This window comes from Grampus griseus, assembly GCF_964374135.1.
Source record: "Grampus griseus genome assembly, chromosome: 4".
Classification (NCBI taxonomy): Eukaryota; Metazoa; Chordata; class Mammalia; order Artiodactyla; family Delphinidae; genus Grampus; species Grampus griseus.
In genome coordinates this window covers 140,371,231-140,398,173 of record NC_138997.1, presented here as the reverse complement: position 1 = coordinate 140,398,173, position 26,943 = coordinate 140,371,231, and the positions used below count along the sequence as shown (strand labels likewise).

General features: G+C 54.7%; 1 protein-coding gene across 1 annotated transcript in view; it reads right to left on the bottom strand.

The window, feature by feature from the left end:
* The window catches only part of SORCS2 (sortilin related VPS10 domain containing receptor 2), a gene marked incomplete at both ends in the record, with an annotated part of 482,856 nt that overhangs the window by 277,320 nt on the left and 178,593 nt on the right, over positions 1 to 26,943 (bottom strand). The window contains one exon of the mRNA XM_082653831.1: positions 19,402 to 19,469. Within this exon, the coding sequence (XP_082509957.1) occupies positions 19,402 to 19,469 (68 nt within the window). The remainder of the gene's footprint in view (positions 1 to 19,401; positions 19,470 to 26,943) is intronic.

The following is a 26,943-nucleotide window of genomic DNA, read 5'->3' as shown; positions in this document are numbered from 1 at the left end:
CACAGTTTGGCGGGCTCCGTCTCCAAAACGAGGGGTGCAGGAAAAGTGATGGAAGGCACCATCGACCAGGTTGGCCCGTCATTTCACAGGTGAGGGGTCGGGGGTCAGTGAAGGCAGTGAGTGGCTGAAGGTCACACGGAGGGAGAGAGTGGCCTTTGGGTCCACCCCTCTGCCTCTGGCCGCCCTCTCCCGCAAGCCAGCCCTGCCCTATGGATGTCCTTCTCAGCAAGGGGACTCAGGCCATGATCTAACCTGCACAAATACCCAGGGGGCTGGAGGAGGCCAAAGTGGAGACAGACTCAAAGCGAGGCCTCAGCAGTCGCCCAGCGGAGAGATGACGATGGCGCAGACGAGGGGGGGGACAAAGACATGGTGACAGAGCCTCCGGACCCCTCGAGAGCCATGGCTGTGGCTATCACCCCACTAGCCCCAGGACCTGGCGGGCAGAGATGCCGGGCCGGTGGCTTTGGAGCCCACAGTCACTGCACCAAGGGACTGTCAGCTACACGCTGGCCCTCGCCATCTCCCTCTACAAGGATTCAACGATGCGCTGCGGCAGCCGCTGACTTTCAACACCCGCTGAAAGGAGTTCAGCGTGGACAGCAGGAAGGAGGCCCTCTGTGCTCTGGGAAAAAACTGGCAGAACAGGTCTTCAGAGAGTTAGATATTCTCAGGAGACGATTTTATCAGCCCAGTTCTGGTATCTCCTCATATCTAGAAAAGCACGAAATTCCTTCATGGTGACGTCCGTTCCTCATGACTAGCAGGAACCTTCTGCAAAAAATATGTGCTTGATCGCACGGACTCCCCCTTCGCCAAAGTCACAGATACGCTGGCCTTCCCCCCTCACTGTTCGGAGCAGTTTCTCAGAGCTCCCTGAGATGCTGTCCCCCGGGCTACAGTCCTCATTTTGCCCCAAGTACGACTTAACTCACAACTCTCACGTTGTGCTTTTTTTAAAAGTCGACAGGACTCAGGCCTGATTCAGTGACATCGCCTCCACACTGCCTCAACCAAGGGCAACAGTGCTGCTTAAAAAAGGACGACGAGGACGTAACAGCCAATGCGTCCTAGGAGCCAGGCCCTGGGTTACATATTTTCCATCCATGACCTCATTGGACCCGTTTTACAGAGGAGGTAACCTGGGCTCAGAGAGGGGAAGTGACTTTCCCAAGGCCACACAGCTAACAAGACAGAGCCAGGAGGAGCTCATCTCGGGCCTGAAAGCCTGGGCTTTAGCACCTCTCGTGCAGGCTTCAGGGGAGAGAAAGCTGCAGAGGAGCTGTGAGAACAGGGCGTCTCTTGGGAGACGTGTGGCATAGTGGCGCAGGGCGGGGGCTGTTCCCTCTGACACACCACTGAGCCCAGAGCTCTCTCGGTGCCTGCAGCCCGCATCCTGCATGGGGACCCAGGCAGAATTTCAACTTCACATACTGGGTAGGCCAGGGAAGGAGCAGAGCAGTGGCAGGGTCTCCAGTCTCCAAGGAACTGAGAACCAGGCCCGGGGCTCTGTGTCCAAGGAGGAAGCAAAGCCTGGCAGAAGAGATGGCAAACATCTGCTGGGCACCCTGGGCACGGTGCCCGCCTCTCCCACGGCGGCGTGCAGCTCGGTGCCAAGCCGCGGGCCCACTTAAGCGCTGTTTGGCGTCGCGCATGCCATGCGGGCTCTGGCTGGCGGCATATGACAGATGGATCACTCCTGAATCCCACCAACCCCCCTGAGGGATGCTCAACGCTCTGATCTCAGAGGGCACTGTTTCCCTAGCACCTGGGCCTGCCGCCTCCTCCCCAACGAGGCGTACACATCTTTCCTGATACTCACCCCCTCCCCCCACGTCCGAGGTCACCCAGTCCACGTGGGGGCCTCCACCATAGAAAGGCCCCCCGGGATGGAACCCCAGATCCTAGCTCTGCCTTCTGGGCGCCCCCAGCACTGCCCACTTCCTGGGCCCCAGGACAGCACTTGGTAGTGTGGAAACAGCCATCATGCCCTCCTTAAACCTTCTTGTCTCCAGACCAAGCCCCCCTGTTGCCTGAAATGGCCTGCATGCATGGCCCTTTGCAATGGCCCTCCCCTCCAGAGATGAAGCTATTTCCCTAACCCTTGAACGGAAGCTTGGTCTTGCCCCTGCTTTGGTCAATACAACATGCGGAAGTGACATCATATGAGATTCAAGCCCAGGCCTGCAGCCCCAGGTATTTCCCTTCTTTCTCAAATCTCTGTCCAGCTGCCATGTGTGCAAGCCAGGGCCAGCATGCTGGAGGACAAGAGGGACAAGTGGACCAGTAGCCCCCCCTGCCCCAAGCACCGGCCAGTGAAGCCCCGGAAGCAGAGCTGCCTGGAGGACGGGCTGCAGACACACGAGGGAGCCTGGCCGAGAAGAGAAGCCCCACCAGGTTCACCCATCCACACTGTCCAACCACAGAAACATAAGCCAAATGGACGGTTGTTATTTTAAGCCACTAATGTGGGGGCCGGTCGTTACGCAGCAAAAGCTAACCCGTATACCTCACCAGCCCCGCTCCGTCAGTGGTCTGTCCTGCAGGGGGCATGGCTTCCAGCTCCCTCAGGGGCTGATTTAGACATCTTTGAGACGTGACGTCATTTTTATAAGGTCCCCTGCAGAGTGGAGACCATGGCCTCTGCTGGCCTCCACACACCTGCCTCCCTGCTAGCACCAGCTGGCAGTGTCCCTCCCGCCCTGCTTCTCCAATTCTCCCCACTCTCTCCCGTTCCAGGATTTGGCGTGGGTGGTCCGAATCCCCCCCACCTGCTCGCTCACTGGGGTTCAACCCAAAGTCTCAGTTGGATGCTGCTTCCTCCAGGAAGCCCGTCTAACCTCTGGTCTAGTGTCACTCCCCTCCTCTGCACCCCACACACTTCCTCTGTGACAGACAGCATCCTGGCCACCTGTCTGCCTCCCCCTTGAATGGAAGCCCTGGGAGGGCAGGGGCCAGGTGTCTCCTGGAACTCCGAGCGCCCCAGGTCTAGGAAAGAACCCGGAGCGGGTAAGTGTCCAGAAAAGCTAGCTGAGGGAGGGAGGGGGCATGGAGAGGAGGCACGGGTGACAATGTCTTAGGTTGGTAAGGGCTTCGGGCTGACGGCACCTAGTAGGTGTTTCACAGTCAGGTCTGATTGTGTGAAACCAGTCCAGAAACTCAACCTCATTCGGGATCCTTCGAACCCTCCGCGGGCTTTTTCCCGTATGTTCCCATGTCGTCAGCTGCAGATGGGCCAGCACCAGAGCCCCTTCAGGAGCGGCTCCCCACAATCTTCTCCCACGGGCCCGTGGGGAGCCTCGCTGACCCTCCCACCCAAGGCAACAGGGCGGTCCTCGACCCACTCCCCATGGACCTGACCAAGGCTCTTGCCCCTCCCAACCCCCCAGCACTGGCATCGGCCTGAGCGCTGGGACTAGACGTCCAGAGTCGAGACATAGGTAAAGGGTCACGCCCGGCAAGGGCAGCTTCCTGGAGAAGCGTCCCCCAGTAACCGCCGCCCCTGCTCTGCAGAGCTGGGGGAGGGAACAGACCCATCTTACAGTGGGCAAACAGGTTGAGAAACGGTGAGCCGCTTGCCTGAGGCCAATCGTGAAGGGCAGAGCTGGGACCTCCAGAATTAGGTGCCACAACGAACGTTAGTTTTTAACCCCAAACAAAGTAACATTCCCAGCGTCATAAAAATGGCTCCATGGGATGAAGTGAGAGAGTGGCACGGACATATACACAGTCCCAAATGTAAGACAGCTAGTGGGAAGCAGCCTCAGAGCACAGGGAGATCAGCTCGGTGCTTTGTGACCACCTAGAGGGGTGGGATAGGGAGGGTGGGAGGGAGACGCAAGAGGGAGGGGATATGGGGATATATGTATACGTATAACTGATTCACTTTGTCATACAGCAGAAACTAACACACCATTGTAAGGCAATCATACTCCAATAAAGATGTTAAAAAAAAAACAGCTCCGCATCTTGGACCCCGTGCTAAGCAAACTTTACCAAGAGTATCTCGCACTCCACCCCAGCAGGTCCCTTTTTGTAGAAGAGGCAGCCAGGGCCCAGGGAGAGGGACCGACTATCCCCGGCGCCGACCGGTCGACGGCAGAGCTGGCCAAGCCCCTTGATGCCGTTCGGCCGCTGCCACATTCCCTGGACGCTGCGCGGCCCGTAAACAGGTTTATGGCTCCATCCTTCAAAGCACACTCAAGCGAGGTTTATTACATAATAGAAAACAAAGATGGGTTTCTTCATATGCTTCCCACTCAGGGAGTTTTATTAAAATGCAATAAATCTCCAAGACTGAGTGTGACTTTAATGCAAAGGGCAGGAGATGCAGACCGCAGGGAAAGGCGGGGCGGGGAGGGCGCAGGATGTGAGTGCGGGGAAGGAATGCAACATTCTGGGTCTTGCCCATCCCAGGCTCAGCGCCCACCCCAAGAACCTCAAGGAATGGGACTTTGTACTCAACTGGGTCCTGGAGGACAAGGAAAAGGAGGCTTTGCGGTCCAAGCACCTTGTCAAATACCACCTCCCTACTCCATGGCTCTGCTAAACCACGCCCCCCTACACCCTGCAGTCTCGCTGTCCCATCTTGCTGTCCCCTCCGAACGCTGCAGCCCTGCGCTCGCTCTAATCCACAAGCCCCCGCATAGTGCGCCACCACCTGTCAGACAGAGTTCAATGCTCTTAGGCTGGCACACAAGGTGTCCTTGGTCCAACCCCTGCTGGACTCCCCAGCGTGGCCTCCCACCCTCCTCTGCCCACCTCACGTTTTCGCCACTCCAGACTTCTTAGGATTCCTCTCACACCAGGCTGGTTCATGCCTCTGTGCTTTTGCACGTAATGTTTCCTGTCTAGAAGGGTCTTCCTCTGCCTGACTGCCCGGAAAACTCCTGTTCATCCTTCAAAGCCCAGTTCAGATATCACCTCCTCTGAAATGTCCAGTCCCCCTCTCCCATGGGTTCCTTAACAGTAGATAGATGTTGGTCCCTCCTTCAGCTCCTTTCTCTCTGACAAGGTTGGTGTCTCATTCATGGCCAATCCTAAGGCCTGGCAAAGTGGCCTAGAGAAAAAGAAGATGCTCAAGAAATATGTACAGAATTCGATGATCTGAAAACAGTCTTACTATCTCATGTTCAATCTCGGTGTCCCAGCCAGGCCTTCAAGTGACCAGGTCACTTGAGACAACCTAAGGGCCATCACCTGTGGATGCCTTCATGCCCTGTGTGGTCAAAAGAATAATCAATCTCCAAACGTGTCCACATCCTGAAGCCTGGAGCTTGTGTGTTACCTTGTAGGCAAAAGGGACTTTGATGTGTAAATGAAGACCTTTGAGATGGGGAGGTTATCTTGGTTTATGCAAAAGAACCTAATCGAATCCCCTGGGTCCTTAAAAGGGAGAAACTTTCCAAGCCGTGGCTAGAGAAAGAGATGGGGAAACAAAAGAAGGATCAGAGGGAGGCAACACAGAGGAAACGACCACAAGCCAAGGAAGGCAGGCAGCCTCTAGAAGCTGGAAAAGGCAAGGGAAAGAGCTGCCCCTAAAGCCTCGGTAAGGAAGTCAGCCCTCTTCGCACTTCATCTTAGCCAGCGAGACCCAGAGCAGACTTCGCCCTCCAGAACTGTATGATAAGATTTGTGTTGTTTTGAGCCACTGCGTTTGTGGTAATTTGTTACAGCAGCAAGAAAAAAACAATTCATCCTGTGCACCAGCCTGGCTCTTTACCACGGGTTTCTCCCAACCCCTGGGCATTGCCCAGCCTCTGCACCATGGCCCCACTGCCTAGATCGCCTGCTCCCCGCCCCCCACTTCACCTGCCCTTTTCTGCCTAGTGAACTCCTATTCAGCCTTCAGAACCCACTCCCCAGGTCCCTCGGATGGGACCCTGTGCCCTGGGGCACCACATCCCCTGAGGCTCAGCCGTGCCTCCCAGTGCACACACTGTAGGGCACCATCTTGGATTCTCTGCTCTCCCACCGGTTGGCCAGATCCTGGATGGCAAGGGCCTGTGCTCTGTTGATTCTGCATCTTTGGTGCCAAAGCAGTTCCTGACGCATTGTAGGACCTCGGGAAGCAACTGGTAAGTGACCAGGGCTTGGGGTGGTCAGGGTCAGAGGCCTCCACCCATCTGTGGAATTTGTAGGACAATAAGGAGGACCTCACCTTGCTGCCGAAGCTTTCCTTTAGCTGGAGGTACATTTGCGTCAGGAAAGAAGGCACATTTATCTTATTTCCTCTTGCCTAAATGGCTCTTTAATTTCTCTGCTCCCAGTACAATCAGTAACAGCCTCAGGGACAGACTCTCCAAACACTCAAATATACGGCGGAATCCCAGTACCCTGTAATCCGACAGGCAGGAAAGAAAGCCACGCTTACAATTCATCCTAAGAAAATAATCAGAAACGTGGAATAATGTACGTACCAGGCCAAGAACACAGCTTTCTTTACATACTTACGTTAGTGAAAACTGAAAATGACGCAGATGTCTAAAAATGAGAATTTGGCTAAATAAATAATACCTCTTTCATCTGAGGGTATATTACATGGTCACTAAAAATAGTGGTTTTGAAAATATGTGGGAGCGTAAGAAAATGTTTAATACATAATACTAAATTGGGATTCAAAATTTATAAAACATGTATATATTTACATCTTAAAAAGACTGGTGAGGGGACTTCCCTGGTGGTGCAGTGGTTAAGAATCCGCCTGCCAATGCAGGGGACATGGGTTCGAGCCCTGGTCCGGGAAGATCCCACATGCCATGGAGCAACTAAGCCCGTGCGTCACAACTACTGAGCCTGCGCTCTAGAGCCCGCGAGCCACAACTACTGAGCCCATGTGCTACAACTACTGAAGCCCACACACCTAGAGCCCGTGCTCCGCAATGAGAGAAGCCACCGCAATGAGAAGCCTGCACACCGCAACGACGAGTAGCCCCTGCTCGCCGCAACTAGAGAAAGCCCGCGCGCAGCAACGAAGACCCAACACTGCCAAAAATAAATAAATAATAAAAATTTTTTTAAAAAAGACTGGTGAGAATATTCACCTTAAACATTAACATTTGTAATCTCATAAAGTGGCTTAACACGGAATTTTTTTTTTTTTTTTTTTTTTTTTTTGCGGTACGTGGGCCTCTCACTGCTGCGGCCTGTCCCATTGCGGAGCACAGGCTCCGGATGCGCAGGCTCAGCGGCCATGGCTCACGGGCCCAGCCGCTCCACGGCATGCGGGATCCTCCCGGACCGGGGCACGAACCCGCGTCCCCTGCATCAGCAGGCGGACTCCCAACCACCGCAGCACCAGGGAAGCCCACGGAATTGTTTTTATGCTTCATTTATTGTTTCTAAAATTTCTGTGATGATCATGTACTATTTTTAAAAAGGAGATTTTTTTAGGGAGAATTTTCTGGAGAGGAATTTAGCAACACCCTTACCAAGAATACCTTTTAAGACGTTTAATGGCATTATACAGCGTCCTATTTTGAGAAAAGGGTAGGTGGTTACCACTGAATTCACCGTAGCTTTCAGTCAAGCTCAGTAAATCCCTGGGCACGTCCCTGTTGCGAGTTTCTGCCAGGTGCAGAAGCCACAGGAAACCCAGATCCCAGAAGAGACGGGGAGGTGGCTGTGGGATAGGGTCCCTGGGCACGTCCCTGTTGCGAGTTTCTGCCAGGTGCAGAAGCCACAGGAAACCCAGATCCCAGAAGAGACGGGGAGGTGGCTGTGGGATAGGGTCCCTTGGCACGTCCCTGTTGCGAGTTTCTGCCAGGTGCAGAAGCCACAGGAAACCCAGATCCCAGAAGAGATGGGGAGGTGGCTGTGGAATAGGGTCTGGGAGAGCCCAGAGAAGGGGCCCGACCCAGCCAGGGCGGGGGTGGGGATGGGGGACTTGGCAAGGACAGAGGGGGAGGGGAAACCTGGGCACAGAGGGATGGGGAGACAGGGAAAGCAAGAGGGGTCCTTCAGGGGGCTGCTGCCGAAGCCCGGGGGGTGGTGCGGGCTGCTGCCCTGCTGGAGGAGTGAAGGTGAGGGTGGGGGAAGAACCCTAGAGGGAGAAGCTGCAGTGCCAAGAGGACCCACGAGATGGTTCTTAGCTAAACGCAGGCCCGAGAAACAGCGCATCACCTCAAAACTCATAGGCCGCCCCTCCCCGCTAAGCATCTGTCTCCCATTTCTCAAAAAAGCGCCTGGGACGGTCGTATGGGTTGGGAAGCTGTGCTGTGTGCTCAACGCGTACAGGGTCGCCTGCGTGGGCCGCGCCGTCATCATCGCTGCGAGAGAAACCAGACGCCCCTGCGAACCATCAGAAAGCTAAATTCAGAACCAGCACGCTGCTCGGAGCCATCCTGAAGAACCCGGAACCTGTACGCTTCCTGATCTCGTCTGCTCTGTCCCTGAGAACTCTTCTAGAGCCCAAGGAAGTCCTTTCCAGCCTTCAGGAATGGGGTTGGGGGAGCAGGATGTAGGAGAGGGAGAGAGGAAACCACAGACGCACACGGCACGCAGGTGAGCCCAGGTGGGCAGGGGCTCCCTAGAGGTAGGTACCACACGGGAAGCTGGGACTCGGGCCTGACTGGGATAGAGGAGGCCAGATGTTCCCATCACCTTCCCAAGGCCAGGGGCTGCACTCCTATGATGCAGCCTCGGGTGCAGAAGGAGTTTCGATATGTGTTGCATGTGGACCTGGCAGAGCTTGGTGGGCTGGATGCCGGGGAAGGTGACGAGGAGCACGCATGAGATGCCACTGTGGCCACAGCAACGTGGAAGGCACTGTGTAGTAGGGAGAGCCGCCCCGCAAGAGCAGGGAGCCTGTGGTGCCCGAGGGCCTGGGATGAATCTTCTTCCAGGAAGTCTTCCCTGACTACCACTTCCTCTGCTCAACAGAGTGGGGCTGTCCAGCGCTCCCCTGGTTCGCTCAGCCCCATCACAGTGAGGATTACCTGCCTAACCATGGGTCATTTGCTTACCTGTTAACGCTACTAAACTATGAGTCTTGGGGGGCATTACCGTACCTTACTCAAATACAGAGGCTGGACGGAAGGATGGGCGGACCCATGACGGATGCGTGGGTGGATGGACGTGCACAGATGGAGAGATAGGGGATGGGTGCACCAATGGATGGATGGACGATGGATGGGAGAGAAGAGGGGAGGGAGGCCAGGGGGATGAGGAAGAGAGGAAAGAGGCAGAAGAGGAGGAAAAGCCAGTCGGCAGAGAAGCCAGTCGTCAGTTCTAGTGACCGGCGGGGGTCGTTGGAGCTGGGACAGAGGATCCCGGACCTGAGGAAGACCAGGTGCTGGGGTCAAGATGCAGGAAGAAGAGGCCTGGGCGCTGGGGAGACTGAGGGATTTCCTCAAACTTCCTGTGACCTCCCGGCCACCCCAGATCTGCCCCGGAGTATTCTGCAGGCACCTCGAGGCTTTGGAGGCTGACCTCATCCAACTGTTGATTCCAATTGCATTATTTATTGAATACACTCAAATCCTGGAAGTTTTCAAGTCAGCACCTCCCTCGATTCCTATCTGCTCTGAGTCTTGTTTAAATCAAACTCAGATCTCCATGGTGATACTCAAGCAAACACAGAGAGAGACTGGCCCAGGGGCGGAACACGGCGGGTGGAAAGCCAGCCGGACACTTCAGGGGAAGAGGCCGAGGCAGGAAGCTGCCCGCTGACACCTCCTAGGGGCCAAGCGTCGCGCACGCAGGACGTGTTGTCACGCTCACGGCCACCGTGAGGTCTGTGATATAGACGACGCCCGGGGAGGGAAGGCACAGAGCCAGAATGGAAACCGGATCTGTCTGGGGACACTGACCACGCAGCCACCCAGACCACAAAGGACTCCCAGCACCTGCCGTCAGCCTACTGTCTAAGACTTTCTCTCTAAAATAAGCCCCGCTCTTCCGGGCCACAGAGGGTAAGGCTTGTCCTCTGTTTAAAGTCCCTCACGAACACTCAGCACTGTCTACCTGTAAGGACCCTAACAGCACAACAGCTCTTTGCCCAGACATTCGGGGCCCCTAAGACACAGGCTGTGATGACCGAGGCTGCCCATGGGCTTCTGGAACGCTCTGCACACGGCCTGGGTCTGCCCACCTCACCCTCAGGACAGCCCAGCTGGGCAGACGTCCCCACCCCCAGGCCATCATCCGCCTCCGCAGAGAAGGACCTTGAGGCTTCTTCACGTCAGTGAATGTCAAGAGGCCATCGTCTGGGGACTTCCCTGGCGGTCCAGTGGTTAAGACTCTGCCTTCCAGTGCAAGGGGTGTGGGTTCTATCCTTGGTCGGGAAGCTAAGATCCCACATGCCTTGCAGCCAAAACACCAAAACATAAAACAGAAGCAATGTTGGAACAAATTCAATAAAGACTTTAAAAATGGTCCACATCAAAAAAAAAAAATCTTTAAAAAGAAAAAAGAGGTCATCGTCTAGCTGTGGTTTGACGGCTCAAATTCCCCAGACTCTGCATCCTCAACACATAACCCTACAATTCTCTACGTTAAAAAAATGGAGAGAGAGGGAGATACCCCGGGACCGCAGAACCAAATCTGGTTTGAAATGAAATGGTATCAAAACACAGTAACATTACAGGTAAACAGAAGTGGTCTGGAAATCTCAAAGGCCAGCTCGTCTGGAATATAAAGTCTATACAGCAGAGCTTCCCAAAGCTTGTTCCTGTGGAAAACCAACCCCAGGAAATGCTCTGAGGAACAAAAATAAAATAATACGTAAAAATTAAAGTGTCTAAATAAAACAAAATTTAAACAAGTGATTGATGCAAATAAAAATTAAATTAAAATAAACTAAAATTTTTTTAAAAATGAAAGCTCATGGAATCAGTTGGGATGGAGAAATGCCACACGACCTTCTCCTGGAGATGTACGACGCCCATTGGTGTGTTAGAGACTCCAGTACATCCTACTGCAAAGGACCCTGATGGGTTTTCTTCCACCTAAGTAAGTTTACTACCTGACTTATATGACCACAAAACATGTATTTTCTGGAAACACCTATGACCACCTGTGATACTTTTGAGTGTCATTCAGCAAACATTCACTTCACTCCCCTCCCCTCCCCCACTGGTGTTGGGTTTGACCTGTGACTTGCACTGGCTAATGCAATTTAGCAAATGTGAGGGAACAGAAGCCTTATATGTTCTTGGGGGGTGGGGAGGGCTTGACTCTCTTGCTCCCGTGTTGTGCATGGGAAGAACGGGTCCTGATGGCCTTTGGCCAGTCAGCTGGGCTCCCAGCACAAATGCAGATGTAGCAGAGCCAGGACCACCAACCTGCAGCTCAGGTGCAGCTGCCCGGCCACCCCAGCCTAAGGCAACCAAATCACAGTTGCCCCGGGGGAGAGAAGTTCCCGGTGTTTGCCACCGAGTTCGGGGCGACTTGTTACACAGCATCATTGTCACTGCGGCTGAAAAGGACACCAGCCTACAGAAATACTCTTCTAAGAATCGCACTTCTAAGAATCGTGTATTATAGAGGAACATTCTTAGGAGGAAACATTCTTAGAAGGTGTTGGGAAAGAATGAATGGCACATAGTAGGAGCTCAGGACACAGTTGGAGGACACCCGTCTTAAAATTAAGGGTCCTGGAGAGGACTTGTGTTATTCACAGTGGAGAGGGAGGGTTGAAGAAAAAATTAAGCAATAGATGGGCACGAGATATGAACAGGTTAAGTCCCAGAGGAGGAGACTTGAATAGTCAATAAACAAAGGACAGTATGTTCAATCCCATGAAAAATCATGCAACTGCAAAATAAAATAATATTGAACTACGCTCTCACATCTGCTTGAATGCAGGCATACAAAGTCTGCTGATTCCAGAGACGTGGGGCTGGAATCACTCTGCAAACAGATTGACAAAGGAAGAGAAAAAGGAAGATGGAGACGTGGACAGATAGTCTCTGCAGCCCTGATGAGAACAGCTAAATCCGGGGGATAAAAATCCTGGCGTTCCCACAGCAGGGGAAGGCTTAGCTCAACCAGCTTACGTGGCCTACAGGGATAAATTACCAATTACTCAGCGGGAGTATCAGTCACACTTCTGAAGGCAGCACGATGCCATTTACATTAATTTTTAAAACACAGTAAACCGTAGAACATATTGATTGTGGACAGACTCGTACTTGCGTACTTAACACATGATGCCCCCGTGGGGACGATCCAGGCAGGGTTACTTCTGGGATGGGGATGGCGGGGCATGGGGGAGGTGGAAGGAGGGAGGAGAGAGCTGGGCTGCATCAGAATCTCGAGCGGTGTGTTCCTTTAAGAGCTGGAGGTCCCGGAAAGAAAAAAGAATTAACATCTATCACAGCTAGGGAACCGGTACTGGGCTAGACTAGTCTCTGCTGCGGTAACAGCTGAAGCCCTCAATTCCAGTGACTTAACCCATATTATTCCTGCTTACCATCCACTGGCTCAAACAAATCAGATGACCCCCAAATAACCACAGGGGAGACCAGGGAAGGGAGGAGAAGCTTGGATTATTGGGTGAGCACGTAGCTGTCTCTGGCACGTAGGTACCCAGGGAAGCCGGCACACCACATTCCGCGCTTTCTGTGCATGTTAAAGATTTCATGATTAAAGTGAGGACGGCGGGAGAGAATCGCCCTCCCCCCACCCCAATAAAAGGGTGGGAGTTCCACCAAGTCACTCAGAGAAAACCTGAGACCCGCCCCATGGGTATTCCCAAGGTTGCCCCGGCTGAAGGTCCTGCCCAAGGTCACAGGTGCGGGTAGAAGGGCAGGGCCGGCACGCCTTCACACCGTCCAGGCACAGTGTGAACGGGGCCGTGGACCAGGGGCTGCATCACGGCAGAGGGAAGGTGGGCCGAGGCCCACTTCCTCTCTGGCTCAGAACGCTCCCAGCCCCTCTTGTTCTGTCTGACGGTATCGGGGCCAACTCTCTGCTTCTAGCTCCTACACCACCTGCAGGGAGGGCCTCATAGATGCGAAGGGTCTTGTAGGTCCTGGCGGTGTTTCCCAAGGACCGCATCTCCACACTTCCATCCATCCCTTCATCTGTCCATCCATCCCTCCATCCTCTCAGTCGTATGTTTATCAGTACATCTATCCCTGCATCTGTCCACCCATCTGTATATGCATCCATCCATCCATCCACCCAGCGCCCAACATCACCTTCCGCGCCAGATCTGATCTAGGTTCTAGGCATCGGGAGACCGTCAAGTGGACCCCACAGGTCTCCATCCTCAATCCGTGTATGTTCTGCCAGGCAGGTGGAGGAGGGAGTGGGGAGCACGGAGAGACAAACTATACACGCAGGAACCCCTACACTCAAGGAGCGATGAGACAAGGAATGCCTGGGGACTGCTTTACGCTGAGCAGTGGGGTGGCTTTTCTGAGGAAACGAGGTTTATGCTGAGATTGAATGTCCACAAGGAGGCAGTACCCGAGCGTCAGCGCCAAGCGTACGCTGTGCCAGCTGCCGCAGAAGGGACAGGCCCTTGCACGGTCAAGTTTCAGCCAGCAGGCCAGGTGGCTGGAGACGGAGGAATAAGGGTGGGCGGGGGGGGAGTGGAGGAGTTGGGGGGGGATGGGATAGGAGTCAGGGGCTCAGCGTCTCTGTGGGGGATGTGACGTGGATGCCAGTCCAAGAGCCCTGGGAAGCCGGCAGGATGCTAAGCCCCGCTCCCAGCCAGCCCAGCCCCTGGCTACTCAACGCGTGGTCCCTGGACCAGCGGCCTGGGCACATCCAGGAGCCTGTCAGAAATGCAGACCAGGGAAGTCTGAGGTGCACTGCTCTGGACCAGCCCTTCCTGGGGCTGTTCTCCCCTGGGGCACTTCTGAGACGTCCCCACACTGCGTCCACATCTTCCAAGGCAGGGCCTGAGTGGTGGTAGTTTTTAAGAGCTTTTTCGGTGACTTTTACATACCTCCCGCTAAGGGCCCACCGTCTACCCACTGGCCGTTGCTCAGCTCTCGAGGGCTTGCGTTTACCTTGTTAGCAGCATTTATGAGGCAGCCGAGTCTCACTGGCCATTTGGGATCCAGCTTCGGAGACACAAAATGAGCCTCTCAGGACCCCAGCCCGCGTTGGCCAGCGGCAATCTGGGCTCTTGAAACTCGGCCCTGCGGTTGCCCAGACCAAGTGATGCGAGCCGTGAACACTGCCCAGCACTGCTCAGGGTTTGCCTAGCAGCCCAGCAAGCTCAGTGTCACCTGAAACTTGTTAAAAACGCGGCGCGTCAGGCCCCGCCCAGACCTGGGAATCAGAGTCTGAATTTCAGCCAGACCCCAGGTGATTCACACGCCCCTGAAAGTGGGAGAAGCCCTGCTTTGGGAGATGGATTTTTCACCTGGGGACGATATCGCCCCCAAGGGGGTACAAATTGGCTCTTGAGGGGTGTGAAGATTCCTACCGTTCACGCACAAAGCACATATTCCACATAGAACTTAAACAGAAATACAGTGATGGGCAGATGAGGGATTGGGAGGAAAATGTCTAAGAAGGCTCCTCGCAGGGAGGGAAGGGGCAATCATGGAAAAACAGCGGGTCCCCGTTTTCACACTGAAAGGCCGGCCTCCTGGAGCCCCCTCAGTTCCTGTCCGTCACCCACTCTGCCTGAACTCCCTCGGCACCTAGCAGAGAGCCCTGAACCACGGGAAGAACCTCTGACGTCCTCCTGCAAGACGGGGTGCAGGAACACAGGGGGACACGTACAGATCATTTCGTTTTAATTTTCAGATTTCTAAGACTATTTATCCTGATCTTCAAATCGTTACAGTTCTATCAGGAGGAGATACAACTTGCACGTGAGGCCTTGAGATGTGCCACGAGCATCCTTGTTCTTCTGTACTTGCCGCCGCAGCTCCTGGCTCTGCCCACTGAAATGCCCCCGCCCGGACTTGGATGGGGAGTGGTGGCGATGCACGGGTGTTGGCCACGGGGGCTACCAGGGCAAGGAAGCAGGACAGGACGTGGGCGTGTGTGCATGTGTGCATGTCAAGTCCCTAAGGCCTTGCAAGGAGAGGGGCTGGGGGGTGGAGGCAGTGAGGTGAGCTGGGATCCCCTGAGGATGCAGAGGGAAGTGTGGCTGAGGGGACAGAGGACAGGGACAGGTGCAGGAGCCATCGAGGCAAATAGATCCAGGTGTGATCCCGGAGCTTGGCGATGGACTGTGTACTGGGCTGAACGGTAGCACCAGAAAGATCTGTCCTCATCCTAACCCCCAGAGACTGTGTGCGACCTTATTTGGAAAAGAGGCCTTTGCAGATGCAATTAAGTTAGAGATCTGGAGATGAGATCACCCTGGATTACCTGGGTGTGTCACAAATCCAAAGACAAGTGTCCTTATAAGGAACGCACAGAGGAGAGACACACGCGGTGCTGGGGGGAGGCCAGGTGAAGATGGAGGCAGAGATGGGAGAGATCCGGCCACTAGGGGCGCCACCAGGAGCTGGAAGAGGCAGCAAGGCTCCTCCTCCAGAGCCTCCAGCGGGAGCCCGGCCCTGCCCGCATCTCGATTTCAGACTTCTGGCCTGTAGGACTGTGAGAGAACAATTTCTTCTCGCTGTAAGCCCCAGTGTTCAGTCATTTGTCCCAGCAGCCCCAGGACATTTGCACAGACTGGGCATGCAGGCCAGGGCAGGGTCAGCCGGCTCCTCTAGTTACCATTCGCCTCAGGAGGCTCCAGGAGGGGAGGTGGACCAGCTCTGTTCTCGTCCAACCCCGGAGGCCAACCAGCAGCTTTCTCAGTGGTACGGGGCTCCCTCCCTCCCACCCATGCCTGCACTGATGCAAAGGGGCCCGGAGGCTGAACAGAGAACAGCACCCACGCAGAAGGAAGGGGCAGAGTGCTAGACCATTGAAGCCAGCCAGGGAGAGACACTCCTGACAAGCGGCCCATGAAATGCAGGACAATTAAAAATGCATTCAGCTTAGATTTCGGAGAGCCATTTCCAGAATGTAAATCCCACACCTGTCATTAAAAATGTATTTATTGCAATTACACAGGAGAATTCTTGGGAGGCTGGGTGCGCGTTCAATAAGTGTGTCTTTAATAACCCCATTGAATACGTGTTGCCAGGCACTGACACCCTTAACCTCCCTCCACGTGCACCCTAAACGGCAGACAGAGGGCGGTGGCATCCCAAGAAATGACCGATGCCATCCTTCCCCCTTCCAAACAAACTCGCACAAGTCTCAAAATAGAGGGGACATGAGTAGACGACGCTCACAAGAGAACATGCGATTAAACACAGAAACTGCCCACCCTGGCTAGGAATCACAGGCACGCGAATGAAAACGACACTGCAGTCCCTTTGGGCCGGTAGGTTAGCAAGTTTCAGAGAAGCTGTCAGCCTGAAGCCGGCCAGGAGGCAGGGCACTGCCCCAGGTGGAGAGTTGCTTTCCTCCTGAAAAAGAATTTGGTACTTGAGCATGCCACCGTAAATCTGCTCAGTAAAGACGCGTCCCAGGGAACAAAACGGAAAGGAAGGCGCCATGCTGAAACTGCGTACGGCAGCAGCAGGGCTATAAGTACTAGAATGAATCGATGCAAGGGGCGAGTGCGGGGCCATAAGACATGACGCAGCCCGTGGCACAACATGGAAAAACGGGAAACATCTTGTACGTGCGAAAGAAAGAAGGTTCACAACTTTATTCTATCTACGTCTCACTGTACAACTATCTCAGCATAAGAGGGATGAGATAAACAAAGAAAGTAATTGGGCCCCACGCGCGGGGATGTGGGTGAACTTTCTTGAAATGACTGATGCTTCTGCATGTATTTTTAATAAAGGAGAGAAAATGTCTGAGTCTAGAGACAGTAATGAGAAAGGAATGTGGAAAATTAACATCTGTTAATTTGCTTTGGATTAAAACTGACATTAGAGGGTGTGCTGTCCTGGGGACGATTCACAGGTAATCTCCTTCAGCCGCACAACCTCCCATCCAGGGATATTTTATCCCCATTTTACAGACAAGGAGACTGAGGCTCTCGGGAAGAAAAAGAGGCCCCTGTGGAGCAGCTCTGAGGTGAGTGGTTTGGCCTGCTTGAGACAGGCTGGCACCTGGGACCCTTTGCTGCAGCCCTTGCACCTGGACAAACATCTCCTGGAGCAACAAAATACAAAGAAACTACAAGCGACTAAAAATAACTGCGAGCACCTGTGCAGTTGGGGCAAATTATGGACAACACGGATACAAACAGACAAAAAACCCAACTGCCACTTCTGAAGAGCCAGCAGCAAAAACAGGGTGTGGGGAGCAAAAGCAGGGTCCTGAGCATGCCCCCTGCCCCCCTGCACTCAACCCCACGGAAGGGGTGGTCAAACCACTTAAGCTGCCCCTTCTCCGGGACCTGCCCCTCCCCTCACCCCATATAAGGAACCAGCTCGCAGCCCTCAGGGAATGAGCAAGGGAACCTGTTGTTTGTTTTCGCTCCCCCCTGCTGCAGCAGGGGCCCCAGTAAAGCCTTGCCTGAATTTCTTGTCTGGCCGCTGATCAATTTCTATTGATTAAGGAGGCCAAGAACCCTGGTCGTTAACATCCTGGTTTCCCTACCTGCTTCTGAAGATTTCTGAGTCTGGAGGTCTGGTCCACATGCTGTGGGGCTGGCCAAGGTCTGTTCCACCCGCCATGCTACCCCGACTAGGCCTCGCAGCAAATTTTAACTACACCCAGCAACTCTGTCTGAATCAGCACACGTTACCCCAGGAAGGCCCCTTGACTACCCGAAGCAACATTTCCGATAACCTCACTTTCTCCGTCCCCAGCGGTGCTGAGATGCTGCGAGAGCAGAGGGAAGCTGGTACCCACACTCAGGGTGGATTAGCGAACGTTCATGAAGATCTGGGCTGACAGACAGGCAGGAGTTGGGGAATGCGTTCGTTAGTCGAGGAATTCCGCTTGGAGGAAGAGAAGACAAGTGCCTCTCTCCACTTTGCAGCCAAGGGGACCTGTCCTTGGACCATCCACCTGGCAGGAGGGAGCCCTCCAGGGGCCGGCCCTTCCCACGGAGACTGGCCCTGAAACCAGTCCTCAAATGTGCATCTTCTAAGGGCAGCCGATGAGATGTCACTGGAACTTTAATGCTCTCACCACTTCCCGCTCTCCTCCCAAACAATGAACGGCCTTATCGGACCCTGGAGGGGCATTTTTGAAAGCAACCTCCTTGGTGGGCGAGTTGCTTCAAGGCACGAGATCAGAACAGTACCAACACATAAAGAAGTCGGGGGTCGCAGACTGCTTGTCCTGAGACCGGCGATGGAATTGGAAAGCAGGCAGGTGAGTTTGGGAGGCAAATCCACAGCTGAGAGGGGCAGGCTAGGAAAGGTGCTTCTGTTGGAAAAGGGAAGGAAAACACACGGCTCCCCAGACCCCACATCAGCACCAGGGCGACCAAGCCGGCTGGTCCAGGGGCGACCAAGCCGGCTGGTCCAGGGCAACACTGTTCCTCATCTAGCAAAGAAAGCACCCAACTCAAGGGTCATTTCGGCAACTGGCCAAAGCATTACGGAATTCCCTCAGTAAGAACCAACAATGAATCATGGCGCGCCTTCACTGAAAGTAAAGCCAAAAGTCAAAAATAAATCAACTCAAGGTGGTTGCACATAAATCAGGAGTCCTGATCTGCAGCTTTCGGCGTTTTTAATGGATTTCAAATTTAAAAACCAATTAATTATTACTCAAGAAACACATCTTGGAAAGCAACACGGTTCAACACCCAGACAACATAGGAATGGCGCACGGGGCCCGGCGGACACAGCATCCTTGCCCGAGAGAAGCTTTGAAACCACAGCCCAAGATGCTGGGAGACTTCCTTCCCCTTCCTGGGTGAGCAGACGTAAATACAAAGATAATCATAACCCAAATAGCTTCTCAAGGCCTCCTTCTCTCCCACCTCATTTAAAACATCAAAGAGGCTGCCTAATTCTGGGGCTGAATTCACATTTCACATATAAAGAGATAGTACCCGTCGTTGGCCAGGGGCGTTATTTATTTACCAAGCTCTCTGGGCTGAGCCAGGAAGAAAGAAAGACACCCGGACGGTGAGGATAATCGGTGTGTTTGGGGGACTCCAGGAGCCGTGTCGGAAGCTCAGAGCAGAAGCAGAGGAGATTGCGCACTGACCTGAATTCACAATGCAAACCCCCTTCCCCTGGGGGAGGAAAAAAAGCGAGGGGAGAAGAACACAGACAGAAAGGAAAGAAAGCAAAGAAGCCTTCTGAATGGCTGGCTGTTCTCCAGCCCTGTCTGTGTCACTGACGAAACACTTTAATAGTTTCAACTTCTGTATGCGTTTTCTAGCCAAAGAAAAGTCGAGAGGCCGCCAGCCAATGGGGGCTGCTCCAGCCGGGCCTTCGGATCTCAGACCCCGGCCTGGGAGACGCGCAGGTATGGGAGGAGAAAAGGCCCACCCTCGGGCTGACTTACCGCCACAGAGAACTTTCCAGAACCTTCCCCATGTCTGCATGGTAATACTTCGTCAGGATTAAGATCACCTGTGGCGGCAACAAAGACAAATGCAGAAATCAGTGGATTTCAAGGTTCTGAACGGGGGATATAATATAACACTTCCCCCACCCAGGATTTGGGGTGTCTCCAGTGTCAGCTGCCCGGGCCTCTCTAGTTGACCCCGGAGTCCCGGCCACCTTGCCCCAGAGCACTCAGACCCGGCGCTGGTTTCTGCTCCGCAGAATGATTTGGGGAACATCCCCGTCCTGTGAGGTCCACCCAGTAGCTGCCACTCGGCAGGAATCACTCCAGCTCGGGCCTGGACGGTCTCAAACTGTGGTCCAAGGGATACTGAGGTGGTGGTCCTGGTGGGCACAGAACGCATGGGGCAAGGCTTCCAAAGAGGGGCTGAGTTCCCACCAGCGCCTTCGAGAATGACCAGAAGCTGGCCAGCACGCAAGACAAGGGCATCCCCGGAAGTACATGGTGTCATTACGTTCCCCGGAGAGGCGGCTGATGACAGAGCCAGCGACGGCGGGCTGGGAAGGTGGGCGAGGACAGCTGGGACGGCTGGAGGGGCCCATAAATCATCGACGGCACACACACTTTTTATTGGTGCTGAACTATTCACCGCACACACTGGGCCCTACTTAACAAGACATCTTCATTTCATACCTGTGCAGGAAATGCAACTCTTTATAAAAATGAAAATCAACGTGTGTAAGAGCACCCCAAAACCCTCCCCTCAAAAATGTAACGATCACAAGGAAACGAGGCTTCATTCACCTGCCGGGCAGCAAAAGAGCCCCCTCCCCCATGACTTCACGAGCCACTGCATTTTCCTGGACATCACATTTCATTTCACTCACTGCCAGACCCTATTAGCTGCTCCCAGCATTCCCGTTGCCATGGGAACCCCGGGAGGTAAAGTGGGAACAGCCCCTGGGTCCCAGCGGTGCCACTGGCCTGGATAATTTAGGGTCACCACACCGGCCATCCCCAAGTTTGGTTCCTTCTCACGAGCAGGACTTTCTCTGCTCTCCGTCTTTGGGGGCGAAGCCGCTGCAGCAGTTTAGCTGGTCTTTCTTTCACTGGTGATTAAAGCAGGGAAGATATAAGGAAGGGATGTCAAGTGAAACAGGCCAGTGTGCGTTTTAGAGGCAGCGATGATTAAAAAAAAAAAAAAAAAAGAACCAGAGGTCTCGTCACTGGAGGCGCGACCAGCCTGCCTTGCTGGGGAACAAAGCTATTTTCTCCTGCCGCGCTCTCGGGCTGCCCTAGTCAAGCAGGAATCCTCTGAAGATTGGGGGAAGGCAGCAGAATGACAGGCCCTGGACGCGCAGGAGACAAGCGTATTTTTAACCTATTGATTTATATTTTATACTCTTGCTGTTCCCAGAGGGGATTTCAAGAAGCGGGAGTATGACAGCTGGAAGGGACCTCAAAGTCTGTTTAATCCAGCCCCATCCAGGGTGAAATCCTCACCCCCGCAGCCTTCTCGAGCACCTGCCATCTGGGCTCTGCTCGCATGCCCGGAGGGGTGGGGGGCTCAGCCCCTACCGTGGTGCCCGGGCCCCTGTGTGGGCTGAGCCCAGTCTCCCGGTAACTTCTGCCCGTGTGGACTAGTTCTGCCACTGTGGACGATCACCAAGGGGTTCCCCCTCCCACTCCCTTCTGGGTGACATTCCCCACTCATGCCCACCCCCTTCATCCTAAGCTCCAGCCATTCCTGGCCTTTGCACAAGCTGTTTCTCATCTTGAGACCCTCTTCCCCCCACCACCTCTAATGCCTTGGTTAAATGCTACTCAGCTTTCAGATCTCAGGCCAATTGACACCGCCTCCAGGAAGTCCCCCAGGCCCCTCCCCTGGATTCAATGTCCCCTCCAAAATCCTTCAGACCCTGCGCTTCCCGCTGCCCCAGCACAGCTCACGGGGTCTGTTACCAACACTGGGTAATGAGCCCTTTAGGGAGGGGACTGTGTCTTGTTTTATGCCACAGCACTGGGCATAGCGCCTGCTGTATCATGAGCACTCAAACCGCTCACGGGAAGAAACAGGAGGCGGCATTTCCCAAAGTGACGATAAATAAGGCAACGAAGCCAGGCAGAGGCGATGCCCTGGGCATCCATTCACAAGCCACCCTCTTCTGTCAAGAGGGCACCATCCCTCTTCGTGCAGGACTCGCTCTCCTAGCACCACCCTGACCTGCTAAGCCTGAGGAGAGTCTGGGGTCCCGAGACCAGGACCCGAGTCGTGCCTGCTCGGGGCTGACGCAAGGAGCTGCCCAGCTGGTCAGCCTGGGGGATGGAGAGAGCAGGGCAGCCGCAGCCGGCACCCCTGACTCTGCAGTTGGCAGCGGGAAGGACCCCTCTGCTTTGGGGGCAGAACCTTCAAGCTCCAGGCACCTCGGTTTCTGGATCTACAATGAGGAAATAATACCCAGCATCTCCTGGGAGGATGGGGATAAAGTTGTCAGCAGCACCTGGGAAGGGACCCACACACACCTTAACACTCGCCCATGCCAGCTTTGTCACCGACGTGTGGGCACCAGGGCACGCGGTTCACCCACATCAACTCTACCCCCGGCAATCCTATGGGGCCACCGTGTTATGGTCCCCATTTGACAGATGAAGCAACTACAGCAGAGAAAGCTTAAGTACTGCGCCAAAACTGACTCATCCAGGAAGCAGACGAGCGGGATGCCTGCTTCCTGGACGCGGAAACTATGGGACTTCAGAGCTCAACTGCCAGGCTAAACCCATGTTCCGTCTATTCAACGTCATTTCAAAGAACTAAAATGTATGACATGCCTTCTGGGGCCCTCAGCTAGTGGGTTTGGAAATGAAATATCCCAGGAGCTATTTTTCCAGCAGCTGGTGTGTTACGGCAGCTCTGGGGCGCTTTGATCTGGGCGGGAGAAAAATCCGGAATGTGAGTTGGGGCTTCTGTGTTCGGGCCGTTGCCAAGGGTCTCCTCCCCGCCCGAGGGGCCGCCTGAGCCCACTGGGGTCTCAGGACGGTAGGAAATCCAAGGAGAAGACAAGGATTGTGAGCTGCCCCTGCCCGCGGGAGGACAGGCCACAGCACCACTATCACCACACTATCCCGCATCACCCCCGTGTCCTGCTTTCTGCCTTCCGGTCCTCTGGGCCCTGCGGGGGACAGGCTCATGCTGGGGGTGCTGGGGGCTTACGCTGCGCCAGCTCAGCGCGTTTATCATCGGATCCCCACTCGGCCCCCCAGGGAGGGGTCGCTGCTATTGTTCCCATTTTACTGATGAGGAAACCGAGTCACAGAGCTGACAACTCGCTCATCTGACATCGTACACGACAGAACCAGGGCCTCTTGTGGCCAATCCAGGGCTTTCACTGGCTCTGTTTCCATCCCCCGGCTTCTCCGTGATGTCCGCCTTCCCAGCGTGGGACGCAGAGATGCCCCTGGCTGCGCCCTCACCAAGGTCCACGCGGCAGCCCTCCGCCCCGAGAGACCAAGCCGTGACCCCGGAGGAGCCAACCTCTCTGGACTTTCCCCAAACCTGCCTGTTCCTGAGGCCGCTGGGCCAGAAACTCTGTGAAGGCAGAGGCTAGGGTTAGTGGCCCTTTGATCCCCCCGAAATTCCCGGAGCTTAGCTCAGAGCAAAAGTTCACCAAGGTTTGTTGAGTGAGTGAATGAATGAGTAAAGGAATGAATATCCCCGGACAGAAGCTGATGACGAGAGGAACCAGAATCTGTCCTTCAGGCCAAGCCAGCCGACCCCACTACCCCGATGTCTGGGTTCCCTCCAGAGCCCGTCTGCCTGGACCGCCCCTCCTCTGACTCCAGCAGACGCCACCCGAGGGTGCAGAGCACGCCCTGTTCTTGAGCCCTGAGGCTCGCTCACAGCAATGCCCAGCCCGACCCTCAGGGCAGGAAGCTCAGCAAGCCTAGTGGGCGTGAGATCCCCCAACCCCCTCACCCAGGGAGAGTGTCCCCGGCAGCCGGGCCGGTCGGCAGGCACCGACCTGTGCAGATGTTCGGGCCTGCGTTCAGGAGGCCCTGCGCTTGGTTTAATTCTCTGCTGTCACGTCTTGAAATTCTTAAAAAGCTTGAACAGGGGCCCTAGGTTTTCACGACGCAAGGGACCCTGTGAGCAACGTAGCTGGTCCCCAGGCAGCTGCCCGCTCCTCTGACGTTCCCAAGTTCAGTGCCCCTCCAGCCCTCCCCATGCCCTGGAGAGAGCGTGTCTACTGGACGCCCAGTTCTACCAAGCCTGCTGAGCCCTGTATCCCTAGTCAGGGAAGCAAGGAGGGCAGGTCAAGTCAGGGGCTGGAAGGAGGCCCACATGGGCATCAGATTAAACACCAGAGCCCATGGGAACCCGGGACAGTTTCCTCCAGTGCCTCACTCTAGAAGTGGAGAGAGTGAGGTTCAGAGAGAGAAAGGGGCTCAGTGGGCACAGACGCTGGTCCCCAGAGATCCCGGTCCAGAGCCCAGCCACGCACCCACGGCCCCTCACGTTAATCCAGGGCCCGGGCCAGCCTGCTCCCTCACTGTGGGTGGCCAAGGGCTCTCTCTCTAAGAAGGAAAGGAAACCCTGGCGTCCATGATCAGCTCATGGAGAGACCCCCAGCTCCATCACCACCAGCCTGTCTCCGGCCCCCACTCCACAGTTCAATTCCAAACCCAGCAGTGAGTCATTCGATGTGCTCGTCTCTCTTCTGTCCGGTGAGCCTCTTATATTCACCTTGCAACAGGGCGCCGGGCCTGTGTCTCAAAGCGCCTGAAAGGGGCTTACGGTAACAGCCCAGTAGGTGGAGGAAGCCCCGCCCACCAGCCGAGGACCCTGATGTGTCATGAAGGGATCTCTTGCTCTGAGGGGAGGCTGGTGTGGGGGAGTCTCGGTGCCCAGGGCCGATGGAGGCCAGTCCCACCTGGAAACAGCATCCACTGTGCCGTTTATATTTTCTCCATCAGGTCTCGCTGGCGCTCCTGCCACCGCTTCTCAGATGCACGAGAATAAAATGAGGAGGGGGCAGTGCAGCTGGACCACCTGACCAGTCAGTTAAACCCTCTGAGCCCCGGTTTCCTCATCTGTGACATGGAGCTGATTCACGTAGGACCTCATGAGGCTGCTGGGAGGGGGATGTCTATGCACACGAGCTTATACCAGAAATCACAACACAGACGCCGGGGCTAAGGCCCCGCCCCCTGAGCGGCCCCCGGCACGTTTCCAGGTCAGTTATTTCCGGAATCCTGGGGTTGGATTTACAAGAACATCACCACTGATGGAAAGCTGCTGGAGCCTCTTCCTCTCGGTCGGTACCCATCTGGGTCGGAGTCAGCAAGGCGGTGATGGCTCGAGGCACTGGCTCTGAGGGGCAGAGCGCTGAGCTGTGAGCTGGTCTAACCCCGGCACTGGCATGGGTTTCACCGAGCTTCATCTTCACCAAGTTTGCCATTAGGAGCGCTCAGCGCTGCCACCCAAGACGTGCCCATCTCAGAATGAGAAACATCCAGGTCACCTCCAGCTTCGGGCCCTGAGCCTCTGAACAGCCAATAGGAACAGCCTTTCAAGCCTCCTTACACTTGCGGGCCTTCCAAGAGGTCAAGAATAATCAGAAAACAATAACAAACACTCAGGCTCAATTCTCCTGTCAATCAATAAGCATGTTGCAAAAAAAAGAGAGAGAGAGGGAGGGCAGCAAGAACTCAGGGCTAATTGTGAACTCTGCAATCAACTTCCCGTCAGAAAGAGGGACAACTTAGAGTTGGCCCGTGAGGCCCCAGGAGGCCCCCCTGCATCCCTGATGTCCTCCAGGCCAAGCAGACAGAGCCAGCCATGGGGTGGACTAGGCTGGGGCCTCGCTACTCACGGTGGGGTCTGCACCAGCCACACTGGCTCCCCAGCAGATCCTAGAAGTGCAGAATCTGGGTGAGCCCCTCCCCAGACCTGCTGACTCAGAATCTGTGCTTTAATATTTGAGAGGCTGCAGTGCAGGTCCTCACCTCCCCGGGCCTGGATCCCCATCTGCTCACCGACATGAGAAGCTGGGTCTCCTCATATCACTCAGGAGGGCCCTGTCTTCTCCATTCTCAGGCTGCTCACCTGTTCCTACTGACCTGGCGGGAAACACACTTACCCTCAGGCATGCACTCACTGCCATGACTTTCAGTCACCCCAGGGCCTTTGCATATGCTGGTGTCTGTATGTCGAGCACCTCTCTGCCCCTCTGCACTATCTCCCTCCCGCTGTTGAGTGAACTAATCAGTTGAAAACTGGCTCCAAAAAGCCAAGACCATCTCCTGGTGTGGCCTTTCCCCACGCCCATGCCCCCCGTCCACTTGCCCAGGTGTGGAAGTTGACTCTGGAATGTGTATGACATTCCATCACCTTGGAACCGTCTTGTGGGTTTAGGAGCCCACCTGAGGACTGAGGCCAGAAAGGGAAGTATCCAGCCCCGGGTCACCTGGTAGATACGTCCTCTGGCAGAAGCCCACTCCTGGCTCTCTGTACTTGTGATGCACTGCCCCCTATAGGAGAGATGCTGAGGGTGGGAAGGAGGTCAGGGTCTTTCACCGAAACCTCCAGTGACGACAGCAAATGCTTATACACCACCCACTCCACACCTTACATGCACCAACTATTCCATTACACAGATGAACAAACTGAGGAACAGAGAGATAAAACAATGACCCCGAGATCATAACGACTTGTATCAATACGTGGTGGGCCTTGGATGTGGGAACAAGTACAACAAATCAGGAATCAAACATTAGGAAGAGAAAACAGGGATCAAAAAAGAAGACAGAAAATAAGATTTTTTTATGGTGACTTCGAGTATTCATTCAGCAAACAGTCTAATCTCTCAACATGCCAGGCACGAAGATCCACAGAGAAGAAAGTGGCCAAGGACCCAGGGCCCATCAGTAAGGACGTTGCCTCTGCACATGCACTGCCGGGACGCTCGGAAGAGCACTGCCCAGGTGTATGTTTTTCACTCTCTGTAAAGATGTGTTCACGTATAGAAAATGTGGGAGGCCAACCACACGTGGGGATATTTACGTATGATATGATGGGGGGACTGCGGATCACACCCACACACAAAGGGATGCTTTCTGTACCGAGCTGTAAGCTAAAGGCATACCCCCCGCCCCCAGGGGAGCCTTTGTGGAGGGCTGATCCAGCCATGGCATCTTACACCCTCTTCCAAAGAAGATGAGAGTCTCAGAGAGGCCGTGGGGGCCTTCCTGGGCCCCAGCAGGGGGACCCTCACGATAAAGAAGGCCCCGGCTTGTTTCATCTGTCCCACTGCTGGTCATGCCCCACCGGTTGGGCAGATTCTCTGTTCCCTTGAGCCTCAGTTTACTCATCTAAAAAATGGGAACAAAAGCCCCTGCTCTATCCACCCTAACCTCGTTGAAAGGTGACGGTGCATCGGAGAACGGACAGATGTCGAAGGACTGTAAAAACTGTAAAGCGCTCGTTTACAGTAGCCAAGGCAATGGAAGTAACCTAAATGTCCATCAGCAGAGGACTGGATA